Below are 22978 nucleotides of genomic sequence, written 5' to 3' on the forward strand. Positions count from 1 at the left end.
AGACTCTGTGAATATGAATGTTTCTTCCTCCTTTCTGGTAATAAAACTACGCGATCATATTTTGCTTTTGCCCCTGACTACCAGGCTGTTTACATGCGTTCAAGTCCACTATTGTGATAATTTTTATGTTTGAAAATTTTCTATTCTCCATTCTTTGGTCTTACCGTAGTTACTTTTTCTTTTGTCTTGCTTCTTCACTTCTAATCTTTATTGTTTCATTTTATGTGTCCAATATCTCTATAAATATTTGTTGAAAAAAATGAATGAATATAGGAAGCCACCTCAAATCCTCTGTGGAAAAACAGGATATAAATAAATCTAAATTTAAAATGGTTTTATTTGCAGGGATGATAACTAACTTTTTATAAATTAAGGAAATGTTTCTCTCCAATTAAGAAAACTTGCTAGATTTTAAACATCTGTGTTTTAAAAGGGGGAATTAAGGAATGATCAATTTCATTATAAAACAATTTAGCCTCGCAAAGATTCTCACTCTAAAAATCCAAGCTACATGCTAAGAAAAATTTTTCAAGAATTAGAAACTTTTGGCAAGCAAAATCTGAAAATTAAAGCATCTCTAATATAGTAATGCAAAGTGTTAAGAAAACACTGTTTACAAATATTCAATTTATATACCATTTTTTAAAGAAAGAAGATACTGAATAAACAAGCCACACAATGACAACTCAACAATAAATGTTGTACCCCATTCCAAATTGAGGTGTTTGTACATGTATATTATGTATATTAGCTGTGATCTCTTTGTGCTTTTCTTGGTTCCAGCCTAATAGAAAAGTCCGTTTTCCAAGCTCAGGGGCCTCCACTTAACAGTATGTTTCCACAAGTCCTGTCTGTTCTATGGACAACTGGGAGTTTGTCCTCTGCCCTGGCAAGCCTTATCATAAGCTCTGTTAGCTCCTTTCAACCAGTTACCAGGTCCTGTCCTCCTCACTGGCACAACTCATTAATGCTCAAGCAGCTGGAGACCTTAATGGAAAATATGCAGGTTAGGTCCAAATATACATATTTTCCTTCTACGCCAAATGTATTCCTCCATTCACCCATCCATGGGTCCAAACCAGGGAACTTACAAGTCATTCTGAAGAAACATTACCTTTTGGAAAAACAGCTTTCATTGTAGGTCTTTCAAAATCTGTCTTAAATGTTATGCCAAAAAAACGCAGCATTTTAAATAAAGCAAATGTCCTTGTGATCCTTGCATGGAGATCATCTCTTGGGCATGTTTTGCTACATGTAACTCTTTGCTTAAGCACTATTTTTAAAGCTCATTTATTGAGGAGTCTATGTCCTAGACATTTAGACTTTTTAGACTTTGAAAATGAAGACTTTGCAAATGCAAACTTAGAAAGCCACAAAACTTCAAGAGCCCTTGGCTTTTTGTACACACAACACTGCCTTTCTGGATAATTCTTCTGTATTCAAAGAGCTCATCATCAGTTCAACAGAACTCTAAGAATCTCCAGTCTTTCAACATACATTTAGTGAATATCTTCTACCTGTGAGTTTAGTGAAGGCTTCCAAGAAGAGATGAAAGCTGTATCTTGAAAAGTAAGTCAAGTTAGGCAGGCAAAAGGGAACCCAAAGAGCTTTCCAGGTAGATAGGAATATGTGTTAAGCTATGGAGACATGAAAGGCCTTGATGCTTTTTCTAGGAACTCTTAAGTAGTTCAGGAGGACTGAACACCAGGGTGAACGCGAGGAGCAGCAGGAGAGGAGAATGGAGAGAGGCAGATGGGAAATCATGAGTGAAACAGTGTATCATGCTAAAAAGCTGGGTAACAGACATTTTAACAGTAGAGTAACTTGACAAAACTTGCATTTTAGAAAATCCACTTGTTTTTGACTTATGAAAAGGACAATTTCATATATATTTTGAATATAGTTCTCTACTGAACTCAGACTCCCATTCCCTCAGATATTCTTTGCCTATGTTTTCCCTTCTTCTTTCTATTCCTCCCTCTCCTTCCCACTCTACCATCAGCTAATGCTGTCATTTATCAAATTGGAACTTCCCTATCCTCCCCCTATCAACTCTATGCACCAACTTCTTTATCCTTTAGTTCCAATGGATGAGGTGCCCCTCCTCCTCTTGTAAGAGGCTTTCCACCACAGAACCTTTGGATTCCATCCCCCTGCATTTTCCCAAGGCTTTCCTGACCCTCCCTCCTGTCTTTCCTCCCTGTATCATCTATGTCTTCTCCTGGATCATTCCCACTAGCAAACAAAAGTGCTCTAATACAGGGGTACCCAACCCGGACCGCACAGCAGGAGGTGAGCGGCAGTGAGCGAGCGAAACTTCATCTGCCGCTCCCCATTGCTAGCATTACCGCCTGAACCATCCCCCCCCCCCACGCCCCCGGTCCATGGAAAAATTGTCTTCCATGAAACCGGTCCCTGCTGCCAAAAATGTTGGGAACCGCTGCTCTAATATCTCCCATCAAAAAAATGTACCCTCCCAGACCCTGTTCCAGCTTGTCCTCAGAAGAGTTGTCTACGCACTCTGTCCCCACTTACTTCCCATTCCCTTCTCAACTCACTCCAAGTTGAGATTCCTACCCCTCCAATAAAACTGCTCTTTTCTCTCAGTTCTAAACAGCCTCTTGATTTACCTGCTACATCTTTGGTCTCTCCTTGGCTCCCTTTGCAGGGTGCCTTTCTTCGGCTTTTCTTCTTTTTCCCCTCTTTCACATATCCTCTCCTGAAGTGATTTAATCTAATCCCTAAGGTTTTCTTTTAATTGAGATATAATTCACATACCATAAAACTCACCCTTTGGAAGTATACAATTCAGTCATTTTTAACATATTTACAATATTGTACAATCATCAATGCTATCTAATCCCAAAACATTTTCATCACCCCCAAAAGAAACCCCATACCCACTAGCAGCCATTCTCCATTTCCATACCCTGCCTTAGCTCCTGGCAACCACTAATCTGCTTTCTGTCCCTATGGATTTGCCTATTCAGGACATTTCATATAAATGGAATATGATATATGGTCTTTTGTGTCTGGCTTCTTTCACTTAGCATAATGTTTTCAAGGTTCATCCACATTGTAGCATGTATCAGTACTCTATTCCTTTTTATAGCTGAATAAAGTTTCATTTATGGATATATCACATTTTGTTTATCCACTCAACAACTGATGTGTATCTGGGCTATTTCTACCTTTTGGCTATTATGAATAATGCTGCTATAACATTCATGTACAGGTTATTGTGTATACTTAGGTTTTCATTCTTGTCGGTGTAATGCATAGGAGTGGAAATGCTGGATATTATAACTATATTTAACTTTTTAAGAAACTGAAAAACTGTTTTCCAAAGTGGCTTTACAATTTTACACTCCCATCAGAAATGTATGAGGAATGCAATTTCTCCATATCCTCATTGAAAATTGTTATTGTTCATCTTTTTCTTTTAATCATACCCATCTTAGTGCATGTGAAGTGATATTTCATCGTTGCTTTGATTTGCATTTCCCCAATAGCTAATGACACCGAGCATCTTTTCATGTGTTTATTGGTAATTTGTATATATTCACTGGAGAAATATCTATTCAAATCCTTTGCCCATTTTTAAATTGGGTTATTTGTCTTTTTATTAAGTTATAAGAGTTCCTTATATATTCTGGATACTAGTCCTTTATCAGATACAGGCTTTGCAAAAAAAAAAGTCTCCCATTCTCTGGGTTATCTTTTCATGTTCTTAGTAGTGTCCTTCGAAGCACAATAGTTTTTAATTTTGATGAAGTCCAAGTTATCTATTTTTTTTTTTTTTGGTCACTTGTATTTCCAGTGTCATAGCTAAGAAACCACTGCCGAATCTAAAGTCATCAAGATTTACACTTGTGTTTTGCTCTAAAACTCTAAGAGTTTTATTGTTGTAGCTTTTGCATTTAGGTCTTCAAATACATTTTTAGTTAGTTTTTGTATATGGTTTGAGATAGCGTTCCAAATTCTTTTGCATGTGGGTATCCTGTTGCCCCAGCACCATTTGTTAAAAAGGCTACTCTTCCCACCCTGAACTGAATTGTCTCGGCATTCTAGTCAGAAATCAATTGACCATAAATGTAATAGTTTACTCCCAGACTCTCAATTCTATTCCATTGATCTATATGTCTACCCTTATGCCAGCACTATACTATTTTGATTACTGCAGTTTTGTAGTAAGTTCTAGAATTGGAAAGTGTGGGTCCTCCAACTTTGCTGTTTTTGTCTTTGTTCTTCCAAGATTATAATACCATTCTTATAAAGGGGTCCACATGAAAAAGGCAAAGAAATGTGAAACACATGGTAAATGTGTGTAGGGCATGAATCACAGTTCAGTCAAAGCACAACAGATAACCTGGAGAAGCTGGGCCATTCAGGGCCTTTTATGCCATGCCAAGAAGCTTAAATTTTAGGCTATTGGCATTAAGAGCTGAAAAGTTTTCACCAAGATAGTGACACCATTTAATTTTAATTTCATATCAATCATGCCATGTCTGTGTGGAAGTTAGATTGAAGGGTTACAGATGGGGAAGGCATTAAGTATATTGCTATAGTTCAGAAGATGAATGATGATAACTTGAACTCAGTTAACAGTTGTAGGAATTAAGCATCACTGGTAGTAGGAATTAAGCATACATAGGTGATTAACTTCAGAAATACTTAGAAAGCAAATTAAGCTGTTTGGAGATCATCAGTGACCTTGGCAAGGGCGGTTTCAGTGTACAGATGGGAAATGAAGACACATTTCATTCCTTATCCACAGCTGCAGAAATAATAGGAACTGTGAAAGTAGTGATTAGTAGCTCCCAAATCTGGCTGCTTATCAGAAGCACCAGAAGAGCTTTTGGAAAAACACTGATTACTCTGGTTTAACTCCAGACCCACTGAGTCAGTCTCCATGAGTGGAGCCCAGGAACCCATATTTTGACAAGTTCCTCAGGTAAATCATACACACACATATCTATATACTTGCTTTGGGAAATGCTGAGATGGACCATTCTTTCACGTATTAATTATCCCTTGTAATTCAAATCTACTTGGTTCCTGGGTTCAGAGAACAAGAGTTCAGATAGTAAAAGTTGTAAAGATAGTAAGGGAAAGAAAGAGCTAAGCTAACACAGCTGAAGAGGGCAGATGTTAAAACAGAAGAATCATAAGTACATTTATATCATTAAAAAAATGGAAGGGAATTACATCTAATATCTTATAATAACCTATAATGGAATATAACCTGAAAAAAAAAGAATCACTATGCTGTACACCTGAAACTAATGCAACACTGTAAATCAACTATACTTTAATTAAAAATGTTTTTAAATAAGTAAAAATAGTAGAGAAGTACAGGTGAGAGAAAGGATAACTCAAAAACTAAGGCACATGGGCTACAAGTATTAGTTTATCAAGCTAAGAGCATTATTTCAAATACAGTCAATATTATCTCATAAGTGTCAAATACAAGTATTTCTAAAAGCCATGATCTTTATGCCCAGTACCAACCCATCTTAAGTTGGGTCAACAGTTTTCTTAGTGAAAATTCAATAAAAATTAAGTACATAAAACAGAATTGTGCAAGATACTATGGGGAATACCACTAAGGAGTTTGCAGTCTGCCTCAGGGACCACAAACTACAATAAGTCAGTCAGAAACCTTGAAGAGTTAAACAGCATGGAACTAAACTTAGGGAACCATCCCTAAGTCATCGAGAGGTCAGAAAAGGCTGCAATCTGTGACTTTTGGCCCCATCTCAACTTATCAAATTCTTATACTCTCCTGCTCATCTCAAACCCTACCTCTTTGATGAAATCTTTCCGGGACTCTCCAAAGAAATGTGATATTTTCCTTTAACCATTCAGACCACTCTGTACCTCTAAAGACACCCAAATTCTATCTAAACTTCCATTTCCAATAATAATCATAAACACATAACTGTTGCTATGTGATAGCAAGAATCTTCAAAGTCAAGAACCTTCAGAGGCTCCACCTGCCTCCCTTCTACACCATGCCAAGAAGCCAGTCAGTCTTTAATCCCCAGCCTCTATCCTTCTGGTGATGGAATACTTACTGCTTCACAGGCAATTCATTCCATTTCTTAACCGTTCTGTTGAGCAGTCTCCCTTACGTTAAGTTTAAATCTGCCTGCCTATAACTTTTCACCCATTTGTTCTAAATCAGTCTTCCAGGGACATAGAGTCAATCTCCAATTAACAGCCCCTCAGATATTTGGAGATATCATCCTGACCCAGCCAAGTACTTTGTAACAAATGCCTTCCATAAAAATTGTTAGCCTGGTTACCCTGATAACGACAGCATGGCGCATATCAATCCTGTACCCTTCTGGGTCACCAAGTTCTTTGAAGGAGCTGTTATATACATAGAGCCTCACACAGTTTCTGGCATGGAGTGGACTCTCAAAATATGACTGTAAATGACTCAGTAAGTGAACAAATCCACCTGCTATTAGAATTTTCATACGTATCCTTTCACAACTGGTTTAATCATCTACCTACAACCAAACAAGTTTATTAAACTCTCTCTGCCCTCAAAAATCAAATAAATGTAATATAAAGAAAATATAAACTCAGACATAATTTGTCAGATATGCAGGTTAAATGAAACATCTTAATAAATAAGAAACCTCAGTGAGAAAAAGACAATTTTTACTATTTCTACTATACGCACTCTTGAAATGTCTGAGTTTTTATCACATATACATATTCCTTTTTCAATTAAAAGACAGTCAATTTAACAAAATATTAAAATTTCTTCATTTTAACTCACCTAGAGAAATAGTATAGTATAGTGTGAATTTTGCCTTCCATAATACAACCTATTATTGAAATATAGAATTAAATAAATGACTAGAGGTAACATTAATCTAGTCCAGAGGCATTCAACAATTTTGAGGACAACCATAGTAAGAAATACATTTTATATTGCTGCATGGTAAACATATACAAATATACAGCTAATACAAAAGTTTCACCATACAGTGCTTATCATCACTACCTGGAAGGTACTCTGACACTTTTTTAAGGCTGTTGCAACCCACTAAATTGATATCACATCCCACTAGTAGGTCACACCCATAGTTTGAAAACCTCGGATCCAGTCCAACATCCACCCCATTCTCAACCAATTTATTGATGAAGAACATATGCTTCAGCTTGGATAAATGTATAGAATCACGTAGTTAGTTCATTCATTTAGCTCCTGCTATATGCCAGCATTGTGTTATGGAAAATGACCAATGAAATACAGCTCCTGACTTCATGGAAGCTGCAAACATTTGGACAGAGAGACAAGGCAACCAACTGTACAGTAAGATCCCTGTGCAGTGAAGTATGAACGAGGACCACTGAAGAGGGGCTCTAAATCAGACAGGGAGAGCTGCAGAAGACCAGTGGGGTGACAGTAAAGACCAGACTAATCCTAGCTCTCCTTGCTTTCTGCCATGTTGCCTCAGCTTATCTGCGGTATTTCTTTAACAAACATCCAGGGAACACCTACCGTGGGTGTATATCAAATCCACCTCAAACTAGATAACGCACAAATACTCCTAACTCCCTCAGCAGTAAGATTCCACTGTGTTCTTTCTTCAAATCTTTTCTCCTCCTTTAAATATATGAAAAGAATGGACCTCAGTTTTATTAACTAGGTAACAGAAACAGACACACATACACACAAAGCTCTAAGCCTCCTCTGGATAACCCAAAGCTATTCTTACACAAAGCTTCTGAGGCATACCTAGCAACACAAAGATAATGTAATACCAAATGGAATTAGTTAACTAGCTCAGAGCTAAAACTGGAGGTTAACAGTTGTGGAAATGTCAATCAAGTCAGGATATGAAACTTTCCATTGAAAATAGAGTCACTGGGTATTAGTTCAACACCTACTGCAAGAATTTTGATACTTCTCTAAGGTCTAATAGCACCAGACACTATTATTTTTCTATCTTACCTCCTGATCCCTTGTCTGTAGATCATTTCTGTTCCTTGGCCTTAGCTCATATTCTTGCTAAGTCGTCCTGCTTCTCCAATCAGACTCTCTCAGTTGTTTTTCCCACTTCTACCTCCATCTTTGCCTACAACTTCATCTAACATTTCCAAAAGATAAAGATATGCTAAGAATGGTTTATTCCACATCACAGAATCAAATACTTTGCTTAAAATTCATCCTCTAGGAGAACATATGAAAATAATTTCAGCAAGATTCATTTTAATTCTATTATCTCTATGTTATTAATTCTACTTATGTTCATTATCTCTGGTATTTGCCATTTAAACCCTAGCATGTCACTTAACTTCTTCTAGTTCAATCTTCTACATTTCTAAATTGAAGTTAATAAAACATGCCTTCACTATGCTCTCAGGGATATTGTTAGGATTAATAAAAGAATAAATGAAAAGTACTTTGGAACTCTTGGGAGGGAAGCGTATACAAATGGGATTTATGTTGTATATATTTGTTTAAAGAAAAAAAAATACCCTGGGGTGATGCAAAATGTGGACAATGCTTTCTTTTAAAAAGGTCCAAATATACTTTAAGTTAGTCTGATCTAAAGGTTAGTATTTTGATGCAGCTGTGATTTTTCCCACATGCACAAAAAAGAGAATTTGCAAATACACATAACTATCTATTCTCTCCTAAATTTGCTTTTGTTTCAGAAAATACCCAGTCTAGATAAAAAACTTAAATAGCTATCATTTATTGATTGCATTATCATAAACCAGGCACATTACACAGTACTATCTATCCTCTCTCCTAAATTGACTGTTATTTTTAAAATAGTTAGAAAACGTCCATTCTAGATAAAAGACTAAAGCTAATAACCATTAAATGGGTTCTGGTAGCAATTCCAACATGGGGAGGTGGTTTTCCACACTGACAATAAGCAGTACGCCGGACACCAGCTGGGTATCCTACAATTCAACTCAATTCTGACACTATCTACCTGGAGAAAGCATCAGATTTCACAGGTTGACGTCTCAGTTCCACAATACCACCCTCTCCTGCAACTTCGGGCACCAATCACAAGCCCAGGTTGTTAGCTGTGTTTCTAACCCACCAGCTACAGATTGGATGTTCCCATGACCTCCTCCTTCATTCAGTCAACTTGCTAGAGCAGTTCAGAGAACTCAGAGAAGCATTTTACTTATTATACTACTGGTTTATTATAAAAAGATATATATAAATCAGGAACAGCCATATGGAAGAGACATACAGGACAAGGTATGGGGAAAGGGTGAGGAGCTTCCATGCCTTCTCCAGGTACACCACTCTCCCCAAATCTCCATGTGTTTGCCAATCCAGAAGCTCTCTGAACCCTGTCCTTTGGGGGATTTTTATGAAGCCTTCATTACAGTTATGATTGATTAAATCATTAGCCACTGGCAACTGATTCAACTTGAAGCCCCACTCCCCTCCCTAGAGGTTGGGGGTGGGGAACGGGACAAAGTTCCAATCCTCTAATCACGTGGTTGGTTCCACTGGTAACCGGCCCTCATCCTTGGGCGCTTTCCAAAAGTCACCTCATTAACCTAACAAAAGACACCCTTATCACCTTCAACACTTCGGAAATTCCAAGGGTTTTGGGAGCAGTGAGCCAGGAACTGTGAACAAAGACCAAATATATTTGAGAATTACCATGTGAATGACATGTCATGTGAATGACAAAATATATTTTTTTCTTATAAATCACAATATTGCAGCAATCATTTATTAAATGCTTATTATAGGTCATACGCTTTACATCATCTTACTTGGAACTCACACGCACATAAAACAATGAAGTCTGTATTATTGTCCCTATAATGCAAATGAGGAAATTAAGTCTCAGTGAAGTTCAATGCCTTGCTGAGGAGCCATGTGCATATCCAGTATAGAGTCAGCGGTGGGACGGACACACCTACCAGCAAAGCCGGCACTCTATCACCAGAATATGATGACCCCTTTTCAAATATTGGCTTTTTGAGGATCTAAGAAAACAAATATCTTAAGGAAGATTAGGTACCCATCAAATTACTTATTTAAATGAATTAGTCTTTTCAATTTCAAGCCAAGGAAATTATAGACAATGAGGTCCTTCAGAAGCCCTACTAACTTCTAATAGGTGTGTATGTGTTATTCCCCGGGGATATCATGACCTTGAAGCTCCGGGAAATGAAAATAAGACACTGTCACAAAGAAGCACTGAGACACACACACTTTAAACTCCTGGAAATAGAGAATCTTCAGCAGGGATGTTAGAAGAAAAACAAAATCTAAAGCAATCCTGTATCATTCATAAAATTCATGGACCAAATAAGTCATCCTTTTCCTCAACAATTATCTTGCCTTTCTTATTAACATTAAGAATTTAACGCAACATTAATGCTTGTTGAAACTGTTAAAATAATTTCTGTGACATTGATGGGCCTCACCCAAAGAATACAAACACAAAAAAAGAATATTAAACAGGCAAACTGAAAGGTAAGGATTTGCTACCCAAATATATATCTTATTTATTATTTCTTTTAAAGCATGCTCACTTGTTTTGTTTTTTATAAATTTATTTTTATTTTTGGCTGCGCTGGGTCTTCGTTGCTGCGCCTGGACTTTCTCTAGTTGCGGCAAGCAGGGGCTACTCTTCGTTACAGTGCGTGGGCTTCTCATTGTGCTGGCTTCTCTTGCTGCAGAGCATGGGCTCTAGGCACGCGGGCTTCAGTAGTTGTGGCACATGGGCTCAGCAGTTGTGGTTCACGGGCTCTGGAGTGCAGGCTCAGTAGCTGTGGCACACGGGCTTAGTTGCTCCGTGGCATGTGGGATCTTCCCAGACCAGGGCTCAAACCCATGTCCCCTACATTGGCAGGCGGATTCTTAACCACTGTGCCACCAGCAAAGCCCCAAATATATATCTTAATTTAAAAAAAATCTCACCCATTTCTTTAAATAGTAACCTTTCCATTTATATTACTTATTCATACACAACTTTTCAGAAGCTTTCCTCGGTTTAAGCAAGGTCAATCAGTGACCAACCCAGGCAAAACTTTCTAGATATGCCCACCTGGTGTGAAAATATTAATATTGTGTGAAAACATCCACTATTTCATGTAGTCTTTTCCTGGGCCCATCTGTTTCCTAAAAGTTACAATTTACTCTAGAATATATTATCTCAGCCAAATTACCTGGCCTAAGCCTGAGAAAAATCCTGTTCCCTGTCTCTTTACCCTATTGTGTATGGGGGGAAAAAAATCATTGCTGGTCTACCATCAAGAAAAGTAATGGAGGGGAGTATCAAGGAGGAGGAAAGAGTGGTCCAATGGAATGGAATGGGAAAAGGAGGTGGAGAGGATGAGAGGGAGGCACTTTAAAACAATAAGAGGAGGAAGAGAAAATGATGAACTGCCATGGGGCTCCCAGTTCTGAACACCAAGTTCCAAACTCAACTGTGATTCTATTTCTGACCTTGGGCCAATCTCTTGTTTCTCTGCATCCTAATGTAGCTCCAAGAAGTGACCGAAATTAAACCAGGAGAAAGTTTTTTACAGAACCTAATGAAAAGCCAGTCCTCAATACTGATTTTAAAAAAGCTAAGCCAGCTATGACCAAAAAAAACCAAAATTGCCAACCTGGTATTAATAAACCTTCTAATTTTTTGGAACAGTTTAATTCAATAATACAAATCATTTAGTATCAACCTTCCCTTTGCCTTTACCCTCCTTTCTTTCTAAATACATTCTATTCTCAGGTTTGCCTTTAGAACATTTTCCCTGACATTTTGCCTTCCACTTGCTCTACTACTTTAACTAAATGCCTTATTCTTAAAGAATAGAATTCCATCTCCTTAAAGATCCTTAGTGAGTCTGATCTATCCCACCTATCTCAATGCATCCAGTTATATTTTTAATCTCTCCAACCTCTTTTCTTTCCTGCTACTCTTCTCTCAGGCCCTCTCCAACATACAGTGTTCTTTGTGATTAAGTGACAGTCTAAATTCAATGCCTTGTTGTCAAGTCAGACACTGAGACACAGATCACCAACTCCCTGCTTTGACATCGATACTTCAGTACATGCAGCCTTGAGCTAAAATGATACCGACTGCCAAATGACACCGAAGTCTCAAATACTGTCTGCTTTCCACTATATCACAATTCATTTTCAGAATTGTAGTTTTTCATAGTTGTTCTCTTTTTCACAAAAATAAAGTGACATAGTAAAAATTATTTTGTCCCATTTAGTTTGCATTATACCCAACTGCCTTCATTTTACAAACTCTTTGAAAGTTGTCGTCTCATAGCTTATGCTGTCAGTTCTCTTTTTATATATACATCAGCTCCTATACATTTATACTTCCTTCTACGTTCTTACCCAGTATACTTAGAACTCAGTAATATATGCTCATTGACTTCCCTTGCCCACATTTCTCAAGAGTATCAATAGGAGTCATATCCAAGGCTAAATCCCAGCTTGGCACTTGCTAGCCATGTGACCTTGTACAAATTATTTGTCTCTCTAACCCTGAGTTTCCTCCCTCATTAACATAGGGATGTGAAAACAAGCTACAGAAGGCACGGAATGTGTATAACAGAATCCATGCCTGCAACCAAGTAAGGCGAAGCAAATATTGGCCTCCTTCTTCCTTCCACTTTATAAAAATGTGTTTACTATAACATAATCCTTTAGAATTTTTAAATGAACGCTAACTGTGAAAAAAAGCAAAGCAGACTTAGAGATAGGCAAAACTTTGGCCATATAGAAAATAAATTGAATTGTTCTATACAGTAAATTAGCTCAGAGTTCTCTTGACTTGGCTCTGGTGGAAGAGGAAAGAAAATCATCTATTTCTTTTAGCTGCTTGCAGTCCTCTCTTAAAATTAATCATAATAAGTAAAACAGCATAATTTAACTGTACTTATGAGCCCTAGCACCAAGTACTTACTACCTAAGACAAACACTAATATACTAAATGTATGTCCCATTGGTAGAGAGCCCAATAGCCTTCCTTCTAGAACAGCTAACTACTAAGTTTCCATTCCTCCAAAGTTTTGGATGACACCTGCCCAACTTCATTCTTAAAGAAGTTAATGGAGTGCATTTTTTTGATATCTGTTAATCATAAGTAAATTTCAAAACAGATATATCCTATGAAGTCCAGTTCACCTAGGTATATTGCTTCTAACGAATTATTGATAATTAAGTTGATTGTTATAATTAAATCCTACCAACTGAATTTATGATAACCTAAAAGTATATTACATAGTGTGAATTCAGCAAAAATATCTTTGTAATTTCAGGTTTTAGCAATTCATTGTTGGATGAAACAAAGTTTATGTTTCTGACACTTCAGTTAAATAGACCCTTGAGAACCATGAAGTATGATTTTCAACAATTATCACATTTTAATTGTTAGCACCCATTTATTTAATAACTTTAATACTTGGAAGCCATTTGTTGAAAAATAGTCACTAATTCAGATGCTTTGATATTTTTAAAAATCTTTTCCCTCAATACAAACCTATTTCTGAATTAAGAAGTTTACTAATATGCATGCTCTGTGCCTAATCTTACTTGCAATTAGAGAACTCTTACCTCAATTTTTAATACTCTCTTGAAATCAGTCAAAGGACTTAAGAATAAATTAGTATCTATCAGGGGCTTCCCTGGTGGTGCAGTGGTTAAGAATCCGCCTGCTAATGCAGGGGATAAGGGTTCGAGCCCTGGTCTGGGAAGATCCCACATGCCGTGGAGCAACTAGGCCCGTGAGCCACAACTACTGAACCTGCACGTCTGGAGCCTGTGCTCCACAACAAGAGAGGCCAAGACAGTGAGAGGCCCGCGCACCGCGATGAAGAGTGGCCCCGGCTTGCCGCAACTAGAGAAAGCCCTCGCACAGAAACGAAGACCCAACACAGCCAAAAAAAAAAAAAAGAAGCCTACAGAAATGGTTATTCTTTAAAAAAAAAAAAAAAAATTAGTATCTATCTAAGACATATAAATGACTTTGGATTTTTGAAAAATTATCTGGTCACGTCCATTCAACAGTAGCATTAAATGGCTCACTTTTAAGGTTCTCCTGTGAAACAACTCTAATTTGATAATCAACATACCCATCTTTAGAAACCTTACAACTAAATAAATAAACCTTATATGACATTCCACATTGAAATGTACTCCCCTCAACATAGTCACTTTATCCTTTATTTGATCCCCATTAGTCAAAAAAACCTATTCTACTTGTGCAAAATTGAAAGTCTATTTACCATTTAGGTTAGAAGAAAATAACGTGAATCCTCTGGCTATATAATAAGCATTGAAGAGCTAATGTTTTTAACAAGTATGTCATTAAAAAACATTTACATTTTAGCAACTAGTAGTACAGTTTTCACTTAACACCTCTATAAACAAGTTATATTCCCTATCAACACATACTTAAATAAATAACCCAATTATATCCTACAGCTCCCTTCAAGAATGTCTAATATAGATAAAGAAAAAAACTTATCTTTTAACTAACATTGTTTCTGCCTAAGGGGTTGCCTCAAATCCTCCGTGAAATGAGGCAAGATAGACATACATAAATAAATATGAATGAAATTATTAACATAGCAGTTTCTTATTGTTTTAGGTGGTGATTTTAAGTGTGATCAAAAATGAAGTTAAAAGTATTTATCAGAGGAACTGGTAAATCTCAATATGGAGGGGGTTTAATACAGCACAGAGGTTTTAGAGCACAAGTATAGAGCCCAGATACCTCAAGTTGAATCCTAGCTCCACTGTTTTTATGTTAAATTTGCCTTCAGCAAGTTACTCAAAGTCTCTAAATCTCAATTTCCTCTATAAAACAGAACTCTTAAGAGTACCCTCTTCGGGCTTCCCTGGTGGCGCAGTGGTTGACAGTCCCCCTGCCGATGCAGGGGACACGGGTTCGTGTCCCAGTCCGGGAAGATCCCACATGCCGCAGAGCGGCTGGGCCCGTGAGCCATGGCCGCTGAGCCTCCGCGTCCGGAGCCTGTGCTCCGCAACGGGAGAGGCCACAACAGTGAGAGGCCCACGTACCGCAAAAAAAAAAAAAAAAAAGAGTACCCTCCTCTTCAGGGGGTTATGAGGATTCAATGAGATTATCCATGTAAAAGCACCTAGAATAGTACCTGATACATAACAAGTACTCCATAAATGTTGACCATTATCATCGTCAACATCTCACTGCACTGTTAAAAAAATAAAGGGAAAAAAAATAAAATAAAAATAAAGGGGGGGTGTGTAAAAGTAGTTGAATAAATTCTTCTGTACACAAACCAGACCAATGGGCAGACCCCAAGCCATCTAGTGAACCCCTATATTCAGACCATGAGTCTCAGCTTCTATTCATTAGACCTTAAGCTGCCTCTCACTGAGAGCATTATATCTCATCTGAACACCCAAAAGAACAATCTGGTTACTCACACTATGTTACATTAATATGTAAATTCATCACTTCAGCAAGAAAAATCACAAACAAGTAGTTCATTCATGATTCATTTTATTCATAATAATCTCAAACTTGTCACCCCAAAATTGGATTTTAGAGCTACAGTTAAATAAAGTAACCCATTCACATCCAAATTCACTCAGTGGTGTCAAAAAAATCAATATAAACAAACAAACTGAGAGGAGAAGAGATGTTTAGTCCACTAAACATGGAATGTTAAATATTAAGGAGAAAATGCATCATTATTTTGAAGACCAGCTTAAATGATGAGCAAATGCTTAATTTATACAAGTAATGACCCCTTGTTTTATGACTGTGTTCAATAACTGCACAGAGGTCAGAGTTTTAAAATGAAAACAGCTACATGTAAAAGAGGAAAGTTTCATTCTTAAAGAAAAGAACCTTATCTTTATTGGAAAATTTCTGTATAATAAAAAGATAAAAGGTTATAGTAGAATACGAGTAGTTTTTTCCACCTAGGATGAATCTCCTAACAAAATAGAGAATTCCTTTTTCCCCAAGGTTGGTTTATAATTAGAAATTAGATTCCTCAATAATTCAATGACCGAAAACTTTATTAAAGTCAAATGACCTTTTTAATTAATTTTCTCATAATATATAAGCTCTGCTGGCAGGTGTCATCTCTACAGATAATAAAGCATTGCTATATTTACTAAATGAGTTTTTCCCTTTATGTCCATCCTTTTCTTTGACTTGACATTCTTACAGTAATTAATTATTGGTAAAGCTTTAAAAAGTATAATAAATTACTAATGTATTCTGGTAAATGACATCCCTATTTTTCATTCTATCATAAAAAATGTTCAAGCTACAATATTTTACTCTTCCAGATTTTTTTAAATTCTCATTTGAAATGAGGATAGTTAATGAGGAAAAATGTTTACAATTTTATTACAGCATTAATGAATATATTCAGGATTTGAAAATCTGAAAAACAGAATTAAGATACATGCATAAAATTGACATTAGGTTCAAAAGCTCTTGCCACAAAAAGTGCATTTATAAAACAGACTCATCCAACTAAATATATGAAAGATGCATAAAATATGGTCACTGCATTTGAATTACTTACAATTTTAATCTTTAAGTATTTGTTTAAAAAACAAAAGTAGCTAAATGACAAGTAAGGCATACTGTTAAATGCTCTGGAGTTTGAAAACCCAAAAATATGTTGTCATCAAACCTCACCTTCCCTATAGATACCACTTTAAATTTAGTGAATTTCATTGGCAATAAATCAAAGAGAGTAAAACCCTTAAGTATGTGACTGTTCTGTGTACATGTTTTAAATCACGTATTCATCCATCACTTCACCATAAGTCTATGATGACGTAGGCAAAATGCTTTACCATCACTTTTCTCATCACTCAAATTAATGATAAAACCAAGCAAAGTGATTAAGTGACTTAGTCAAAGATACCAACCGTCAGCAATTTTACTTTTTTTAAGTTGGGTTTCTTAGCTTTCTAGTTCAACAGAAAAACAAAAAACAAAAAAACAAAAACCCTAAGAGTATCATCTGAGAGACAGAGCATCATCTGAGAGAAAAGAATATACTCTTTATGGATACTAGCATTCCCAAAGGAGATATAGGAATATCTAAATTTTACACATCACCAAACACTAACAAAAAAAGAAGAAGAAAAAAAACCCAAAAAAACAGGAACTTTCTGAATCCCAAATAAAAAGAGTAAAGTACAATCTCTGTATTGTACCCTCTCTGGCCCACTCTCTCGGCTGTTGTACGTTTCTACCTGGTTTACTGCTAGAAAACAGATTTCGTCTTTCATAATGCTTTCTAATGGGCTTTTCTTAGCAAATGTCTACACTGCTCAGGCAAGGCCGTTAAGGTAACTTAATCTCTCATGAATTGCTCAATGGAAAAAATGCTGATTCCCAATTTAAAAATTAATTCTTTAGCTTTTTCTGAATTAAGAGTAACTACGAAACCTGTAACTATAATTTAGATTCAGCGTGTTAACTTGAAGGCTGGCAGGACAAATAAAAGCTTAGGGAACGGAAGATGATGCTGGGGGAGGGAGCGCAGAGAGAGTGCGAGAAAGATGCTCGTCCCTTCCGAGATGATGCAGGAATGACATGGCACCTGGACAACACAAGTCCACGTCCACCCCCCTCAGAGTCTGTGCCTCGGTTTCTCTGACATATGCCTGGATCTGTGAATAGGTGCACGCGCGAACACACCACCTTTTATTCTTCGACTTCTAGAGAGGAGAATGGTGGGGAAGCGTCGCGGGTTAAAGCCTCACCACAACAAACGATTTCTTTCTCCTCGTACCCCGCCTCCCCTGCTAGGGGCAGGCGACGACTGTCCCGAACAGTAGACAGCTGACAGGAGCCGAGAATCAGGGCAAGAAGGAAAGCATCTCGGGGGGGGGGGGGCGGGGGGGAGGGGCGGGGAAATATACCCCACAGCCTTGCCGAGAGCCTCCAGGAGGCTGACTAGAAAAGGAGGAGGATATTGAGCTGGGAAAACAGAGGGGGACTGCGAAGCTCCCGGGCGCGCGACGCACCCAGGCTGCCCGGGGCTGGTGCACATCGGGCGGGGGAAGTCGATCCCGGGGCGGACCCCCTCCCCCGACTCCCAGACCGGAGGACCAGGAGGAAATAGCTTTGTATAGCAGGATGAAAGGCAGACAGGAGAACCGCCAGGCAGGGAGGGACAGAGGATGCCCGGAGCCGGGACGACCCCGCCCGCCTCACAGACACCTCCGCTCCTCCCTCCGTTCAGCCGCAGCCCCTGGTCCAGCCTCATGCTCCCGCCGTCCACGCTCGAACGGCCCGGAGTGGGGTCGCCCCCACCCCCACCGCCCCACCCCCGCGCCCTGCACACTCACCTGCCCACGAAGTTCTCGAGCACCGAGCTCTTGCCGGCGCTCTGCCCGCCCACCACGGCGATCTGCGGCAGCTCCAGCAGACAGCTCTGTCCCAGCGAGGAGAAAGCGTCCTGCAGACGGTTCACCAGAGGGATCAGCTCCTCCATCTCCCGGTTCCCCATTGTGCCTGCGCCGCCGGCTGCCCGCTAGACCCTGCTAGTCTCTGCGACCTGGCGGGTAGCCGGGGCCACGCAGCCCTCGCCGCCGCTGCCGCGCTCAGTTCAGTCAGCCGGGTCCAGTCAGACGTCGGATCCCGCCACTGTCCGGCCTCTAGTGCGCTCCTGACAGAAACGGCCCCAAAGCGCGCCTGCGCAGGCGAGCGGGGGCGTGGCCTGGCCCCGCGACCGCCCCGCCCGCGGCGCGCTGGGCGTCTGCTTTGCCCTAGTATTCCCAGCCAGACATCCCAGCGCGGCGCGCACGCACTGCCTCCCAGCTGCGGCCAGATGCCACCGCCTCTGTCGTCTGATTTCAAGGCTCAGGAGCAGAGTTACAGCACTTGGTCAGGGAATGGCATAAAATCAGCAGCAGCCGGCGGCACTGTTCCCTTTCAGTAGCTACAAAGCCAAAGTCCAGTGGGAAGCCCTACCACTGGTAACAAGTCAGCACTGTCGCCAGCGGCAGCACCTCGGCTGCCTCCACCAGTGCACCGCCTCCAGAGTGCACCTACCAGAAGGAAATCTCTCGTTCTCACGCCCCACTCCAGAACCCTGGCTCTTCCTGGGGTAGCCGGCCTTTTGGAGTCTAAATTCTTCAATCTGACATCCATTTCAGGCCCTGCGTAGTCTGACCCTACTTAATCGTTCAACTTTAACGGCTTGGTCCTCTCGGCCCCATCTAAGGAAAGGTGGAGTCCGTCGTGCTTACCCCGCACCACTCCTCCTCTTCAATCTACCAAGCCCATTCTGTCCTTTGCGACCCCTCATGCCATTTCTCCTCTGATTTCCTTCTATAGGCTCTATCAATAACCATGCACTCTGCACCCATTCTCTTAAGTTTAGCGAACTGAGACTGTACATTGGGTCCTGTGCCTTGTGATGGCGACACAAAGGATAAATGCATGCTTCCCTTAGCCTCCTTAGAGGGATCCTCTTTTCAAATACTGATCCTCCTCAGGATTTAATTCATGGACCTTTTAGTCTACCTGAGGACTTCCCATGGCTTTAACTACACATAATGGCTAGGGACTACAGAATCTAAATAACTAGCCCACCTCTCTCTTCTGGGCCTTAGACTACATTCCCATTGGTCCTAGACCTCACTGCCTGAATTAATTTATCCTCACTTCTGACTTAATTTATTCAAATCTGAACTCATCTTTTCTAGTCTCAACACTTAATGCTATAAATTTTCCTCTAACCATAAAAATACTTGTATAAAAATGTCCATTATAACCAAAAAACCAAGAACCCAAATGTCCATCAAAAGGTGAATGAATAAACAAGTGGGATACATGCATTCAGTGATAGATTCTCAGCAACAAAGAGGAGTGGATTCTGATACAGCAACAACTTAGATGAATCTCAGATGCATTATGTTGAATGAAAGAAGCCAAAGTACGTATTGTATGATTCCGTTTATGGGAAGTTCTGGAACAGGCAAAACTATTCTACAGTGACAGAAGTCAGAGCAGTGGTTGCCTTTGAGGGGTGGGAATTGACTGCTAGAGGCATAAGAGACTTGTGGAGGTGATGGAAACGTTCTATACCTTGATTTGAGTAGGAGTATACATTTACCAAAACTCATCAAACTATACATTTAAGATCTGTGCATTTCACTGTCAATTATGCTTCAACTTTTAAAAAAAAAAAGAAGAAGAGAAAGACAAAACAGAACACATCATCTTCTCCAAGGTAAGTGGGATGTCTGCCCAACAGACAGCAATGTCTGCTTTTTCTAAGAATCACTCCTCCATCTACCATATGGTTGAAGCCAGAGCAGTCATAAAAATAAAATGGCATTAGGGCAACTAACTGTGCCATGGCCACAGCCTGATGCACCAGGGGAACACTGACTCATGCTGTATCAATCAGAGCCCTTTCCAAGTACTACAGAATTCAGAGGGAGAAAGAGAGAACTATGGAACTATGGTTAGTAATGTTTTCATCTACAGAAGGGAGATGCAAAAGATGCTGGTCTTCAGAGGGAAAAATTTAAAAATACAGAAAGAGAGGAGCAGAGAGAAGTCCTAAGGTACTTGTGTCCTCATTCTAGTTAATTTCTGAGGCTCAGCTACAAACAGTATCACCCAGTCCCAGTCCAGAATCTGGAAGTCATTCTAACTCCCTTTCTTTCTCTCTTTCTCCCTCATCCCCTACCTCAAGTTGGTTCCCAAATCATGCCCTTTCTACCTCCCTGGAACCCATCTCCTCCTCCTTTTTGCTGTCAGTGCCTCATTTTTACTGTGATTGGTTGAACAGACACCTTCATCTATGCTTCCCATGTATAGGCACCCTGAATAGATCTTCACATTGCACTTGACACATTGCATTGAGTCTCTAATTTACATCTTTCTCTGCCACTAACATAGTAGGCAGAATAATGCACCCCCCAAATTATGTCCACATTCTAATCCCTAGAACCTATGAACATCTTACCTGACATGGCAAATGGGACTTTACAGATGTGATTAAATTAAATAGCTTTGAATGGGGAGATTATGCTGGATTATCTGAATGGGCCCAGTTTAAGAAAAGAGAACCTTTACCAGCTATGTCAGAGGGAGACATGACCACAGAAGAGTAGTTACAGAGATGCAACTTTGCTGGCTTTGAAGATGGAGAAAGCGGGGACCACAAGCTAAGGAATGCAGGCAGCCTCAAGAAGCTGGAAAATGCAGGAAACAGATAATCCTTATCCCTGAGAGCCTCCAAAAGGACCACAGCCCTGCCAACACCTTGGTTTTAGCCCAGCAAGACTAGTGTTGGATTTTTAATCAACAGAATTGTAAGATAATAAATTTGTGTTGTTTTGAACCACTATGTTTGTGGTAATTTGTTACAGCAGCCATAGAAAGCTAATACAATTAATGACAAGCTCCTTGAGGGCAACAACCATCTTTGTGATTCTCAATGCCTAGCACAGTGCTTCACACCTAAGACAACCATAGTCTACTGCAGACAGACATAAATTATTACAACAAAATGTAATAAGTGTTCTAAGGGTGCGATGGACTGAATTGTCTGCTCGAAATCCAAATGTTGAAGCCCTAACCCCCAGTGTAGCTGTATTTGGAGTAAAGAAGTAATTAAAATTAAATAAGGTCATAAGAGTGGAGCCTTGATCCAATAGGATTAGTGTCCTTCTAAGAAGAGACACTAGAGAGCTTGCTCTCTTTCTCTTTCTGCCATGCGAGGACACAGTGAGAAGACAGCCATCTACAAGCCAGGAAGAGGATCCTCACCAGGAACTGAATCAGTCAGCACCTTAATCTTGGACTTCCAACCTCCAGAATTTTGAGAAAATATATTTCTGTTGTTTAAGCCACCCAGCCTATGGTATTTTGTTATGGCAGCCCAAGCTAAGACACAGGGTTTGTTTAAAGGAACACGAGATGGAAATCTGAGAGTAACAATACTGCCTGGAGAGGGTCATGGAAGTTTCAGAGAAGAGGTGACTCTTGAGGTGAGCCTTAATGAGTCTGTCCTGCACTCGGCTATGTGCTGTGAGGAATATAAAAGATTCAGAAGCACTCATCCTTGCCTCGAGTATCTTGCACTCCACTCTAGGAAACAGTGCTACCATGCATTAGACAGAGAATGTATCATCCTTAGATAAATTTGAATTTCATGTGCACTAAAGCAATGCCTGTCATCTCTATTCTCTAGAACTTAGGAAAAGTCAGTCCCACCCACCTCCTTCAAGAAATCATCCTGAACTAGCCTTGTTAATTGCTTTCCTTCTTTACTTCCCATTTCCAGAATCAGTCCTAAAGGAACATGGAATCGAGAGAAGTTAAACACACAGAGACACACTTGATACCATTTGCTCATAAATTACTTTGCATAAAACAACTAGCAAGGGAAAACTTGAAAGCAAAATGCAGGGGGAAAATTTTGACAGAAAGACAACCTACGCCTTTGAGAGTGAATGCAAAGCTGAAAAGGGGAACCTGGTCAGGCACCCCAGCTTCCTGACTGTACCACACGATCATCTCAGCCCTGTTTCAACACCAAGTAATTAACACCAACTCTTGTCCTCTAACTATTACACTTGTTTCCACTCCATCTTCCTAGCAAGGCATAGGATTCCAAAGGTTAACAGCCTTTTCTAGGCGTGGTTCTCGAGCTAAGAAATTAGAACTTTTTATAAACACTTCAGAGTTCTTATATTTAAATGAATATTTTCCTTCAGGGTCATTTGAGAAGCGACAAACTTACTGCAATACCTCCACATTTCATACAATATCAGTGGAACTCCTTTGAAATTGATGAACCTTACCCCAAAGTTCAAACTCAGTCACACATCATTTTAGATGAACAGAATATTATCCACATTGATCTCCTACCTCATTCATAGGACTTAGCACCAAATAACTTGGCTAATTTTAAGAATATATATCTATATACACAGGTATACACATATTACATTTATAGATAGATT

At 39.4% G+C, this 22978-nt stretch overlaps 1 protein-coding gene across 1 annotated transcript in view; it reads right to left on the bottom strand.

Moving 5' to 3' along the window:
• DNM3 (dynamin 3) overlaps window positions 1–18622 on the bottom strand; it is a 545828-nt gene extending 527206 nt beyond the window's left edge. The window contains exon 1 of the mRNA XM_089911124.1: window positions 18341–18622. Coding sequence (XP_089767250.1) covers window positions 18341–18501 — 161 coding nt within the window. The 5' untranslated portion in view covers window positions 18502–18622. The remainder of the gene's footprint in view (window positions 1–18340) is intronic.
• Window positions 18623–22978: the final 4356 nt, after the last annotated feature.

This window comes from Delphinapterus leucas, chromosome 1, assembly GCF_059928025.1.
Source record: "Delphinapterus leucas isolate spDelLeu-1000000601 "Yukka" chromosome 1, BTC_Dleu_Yukka2, whole genome shotgun sequence".
NCBI lineage: Eukaryota > Metazoa > Chordata > Mammalia > Artiodactyla > Monodontidae > Delphinapterus > Delphinapterus leucas.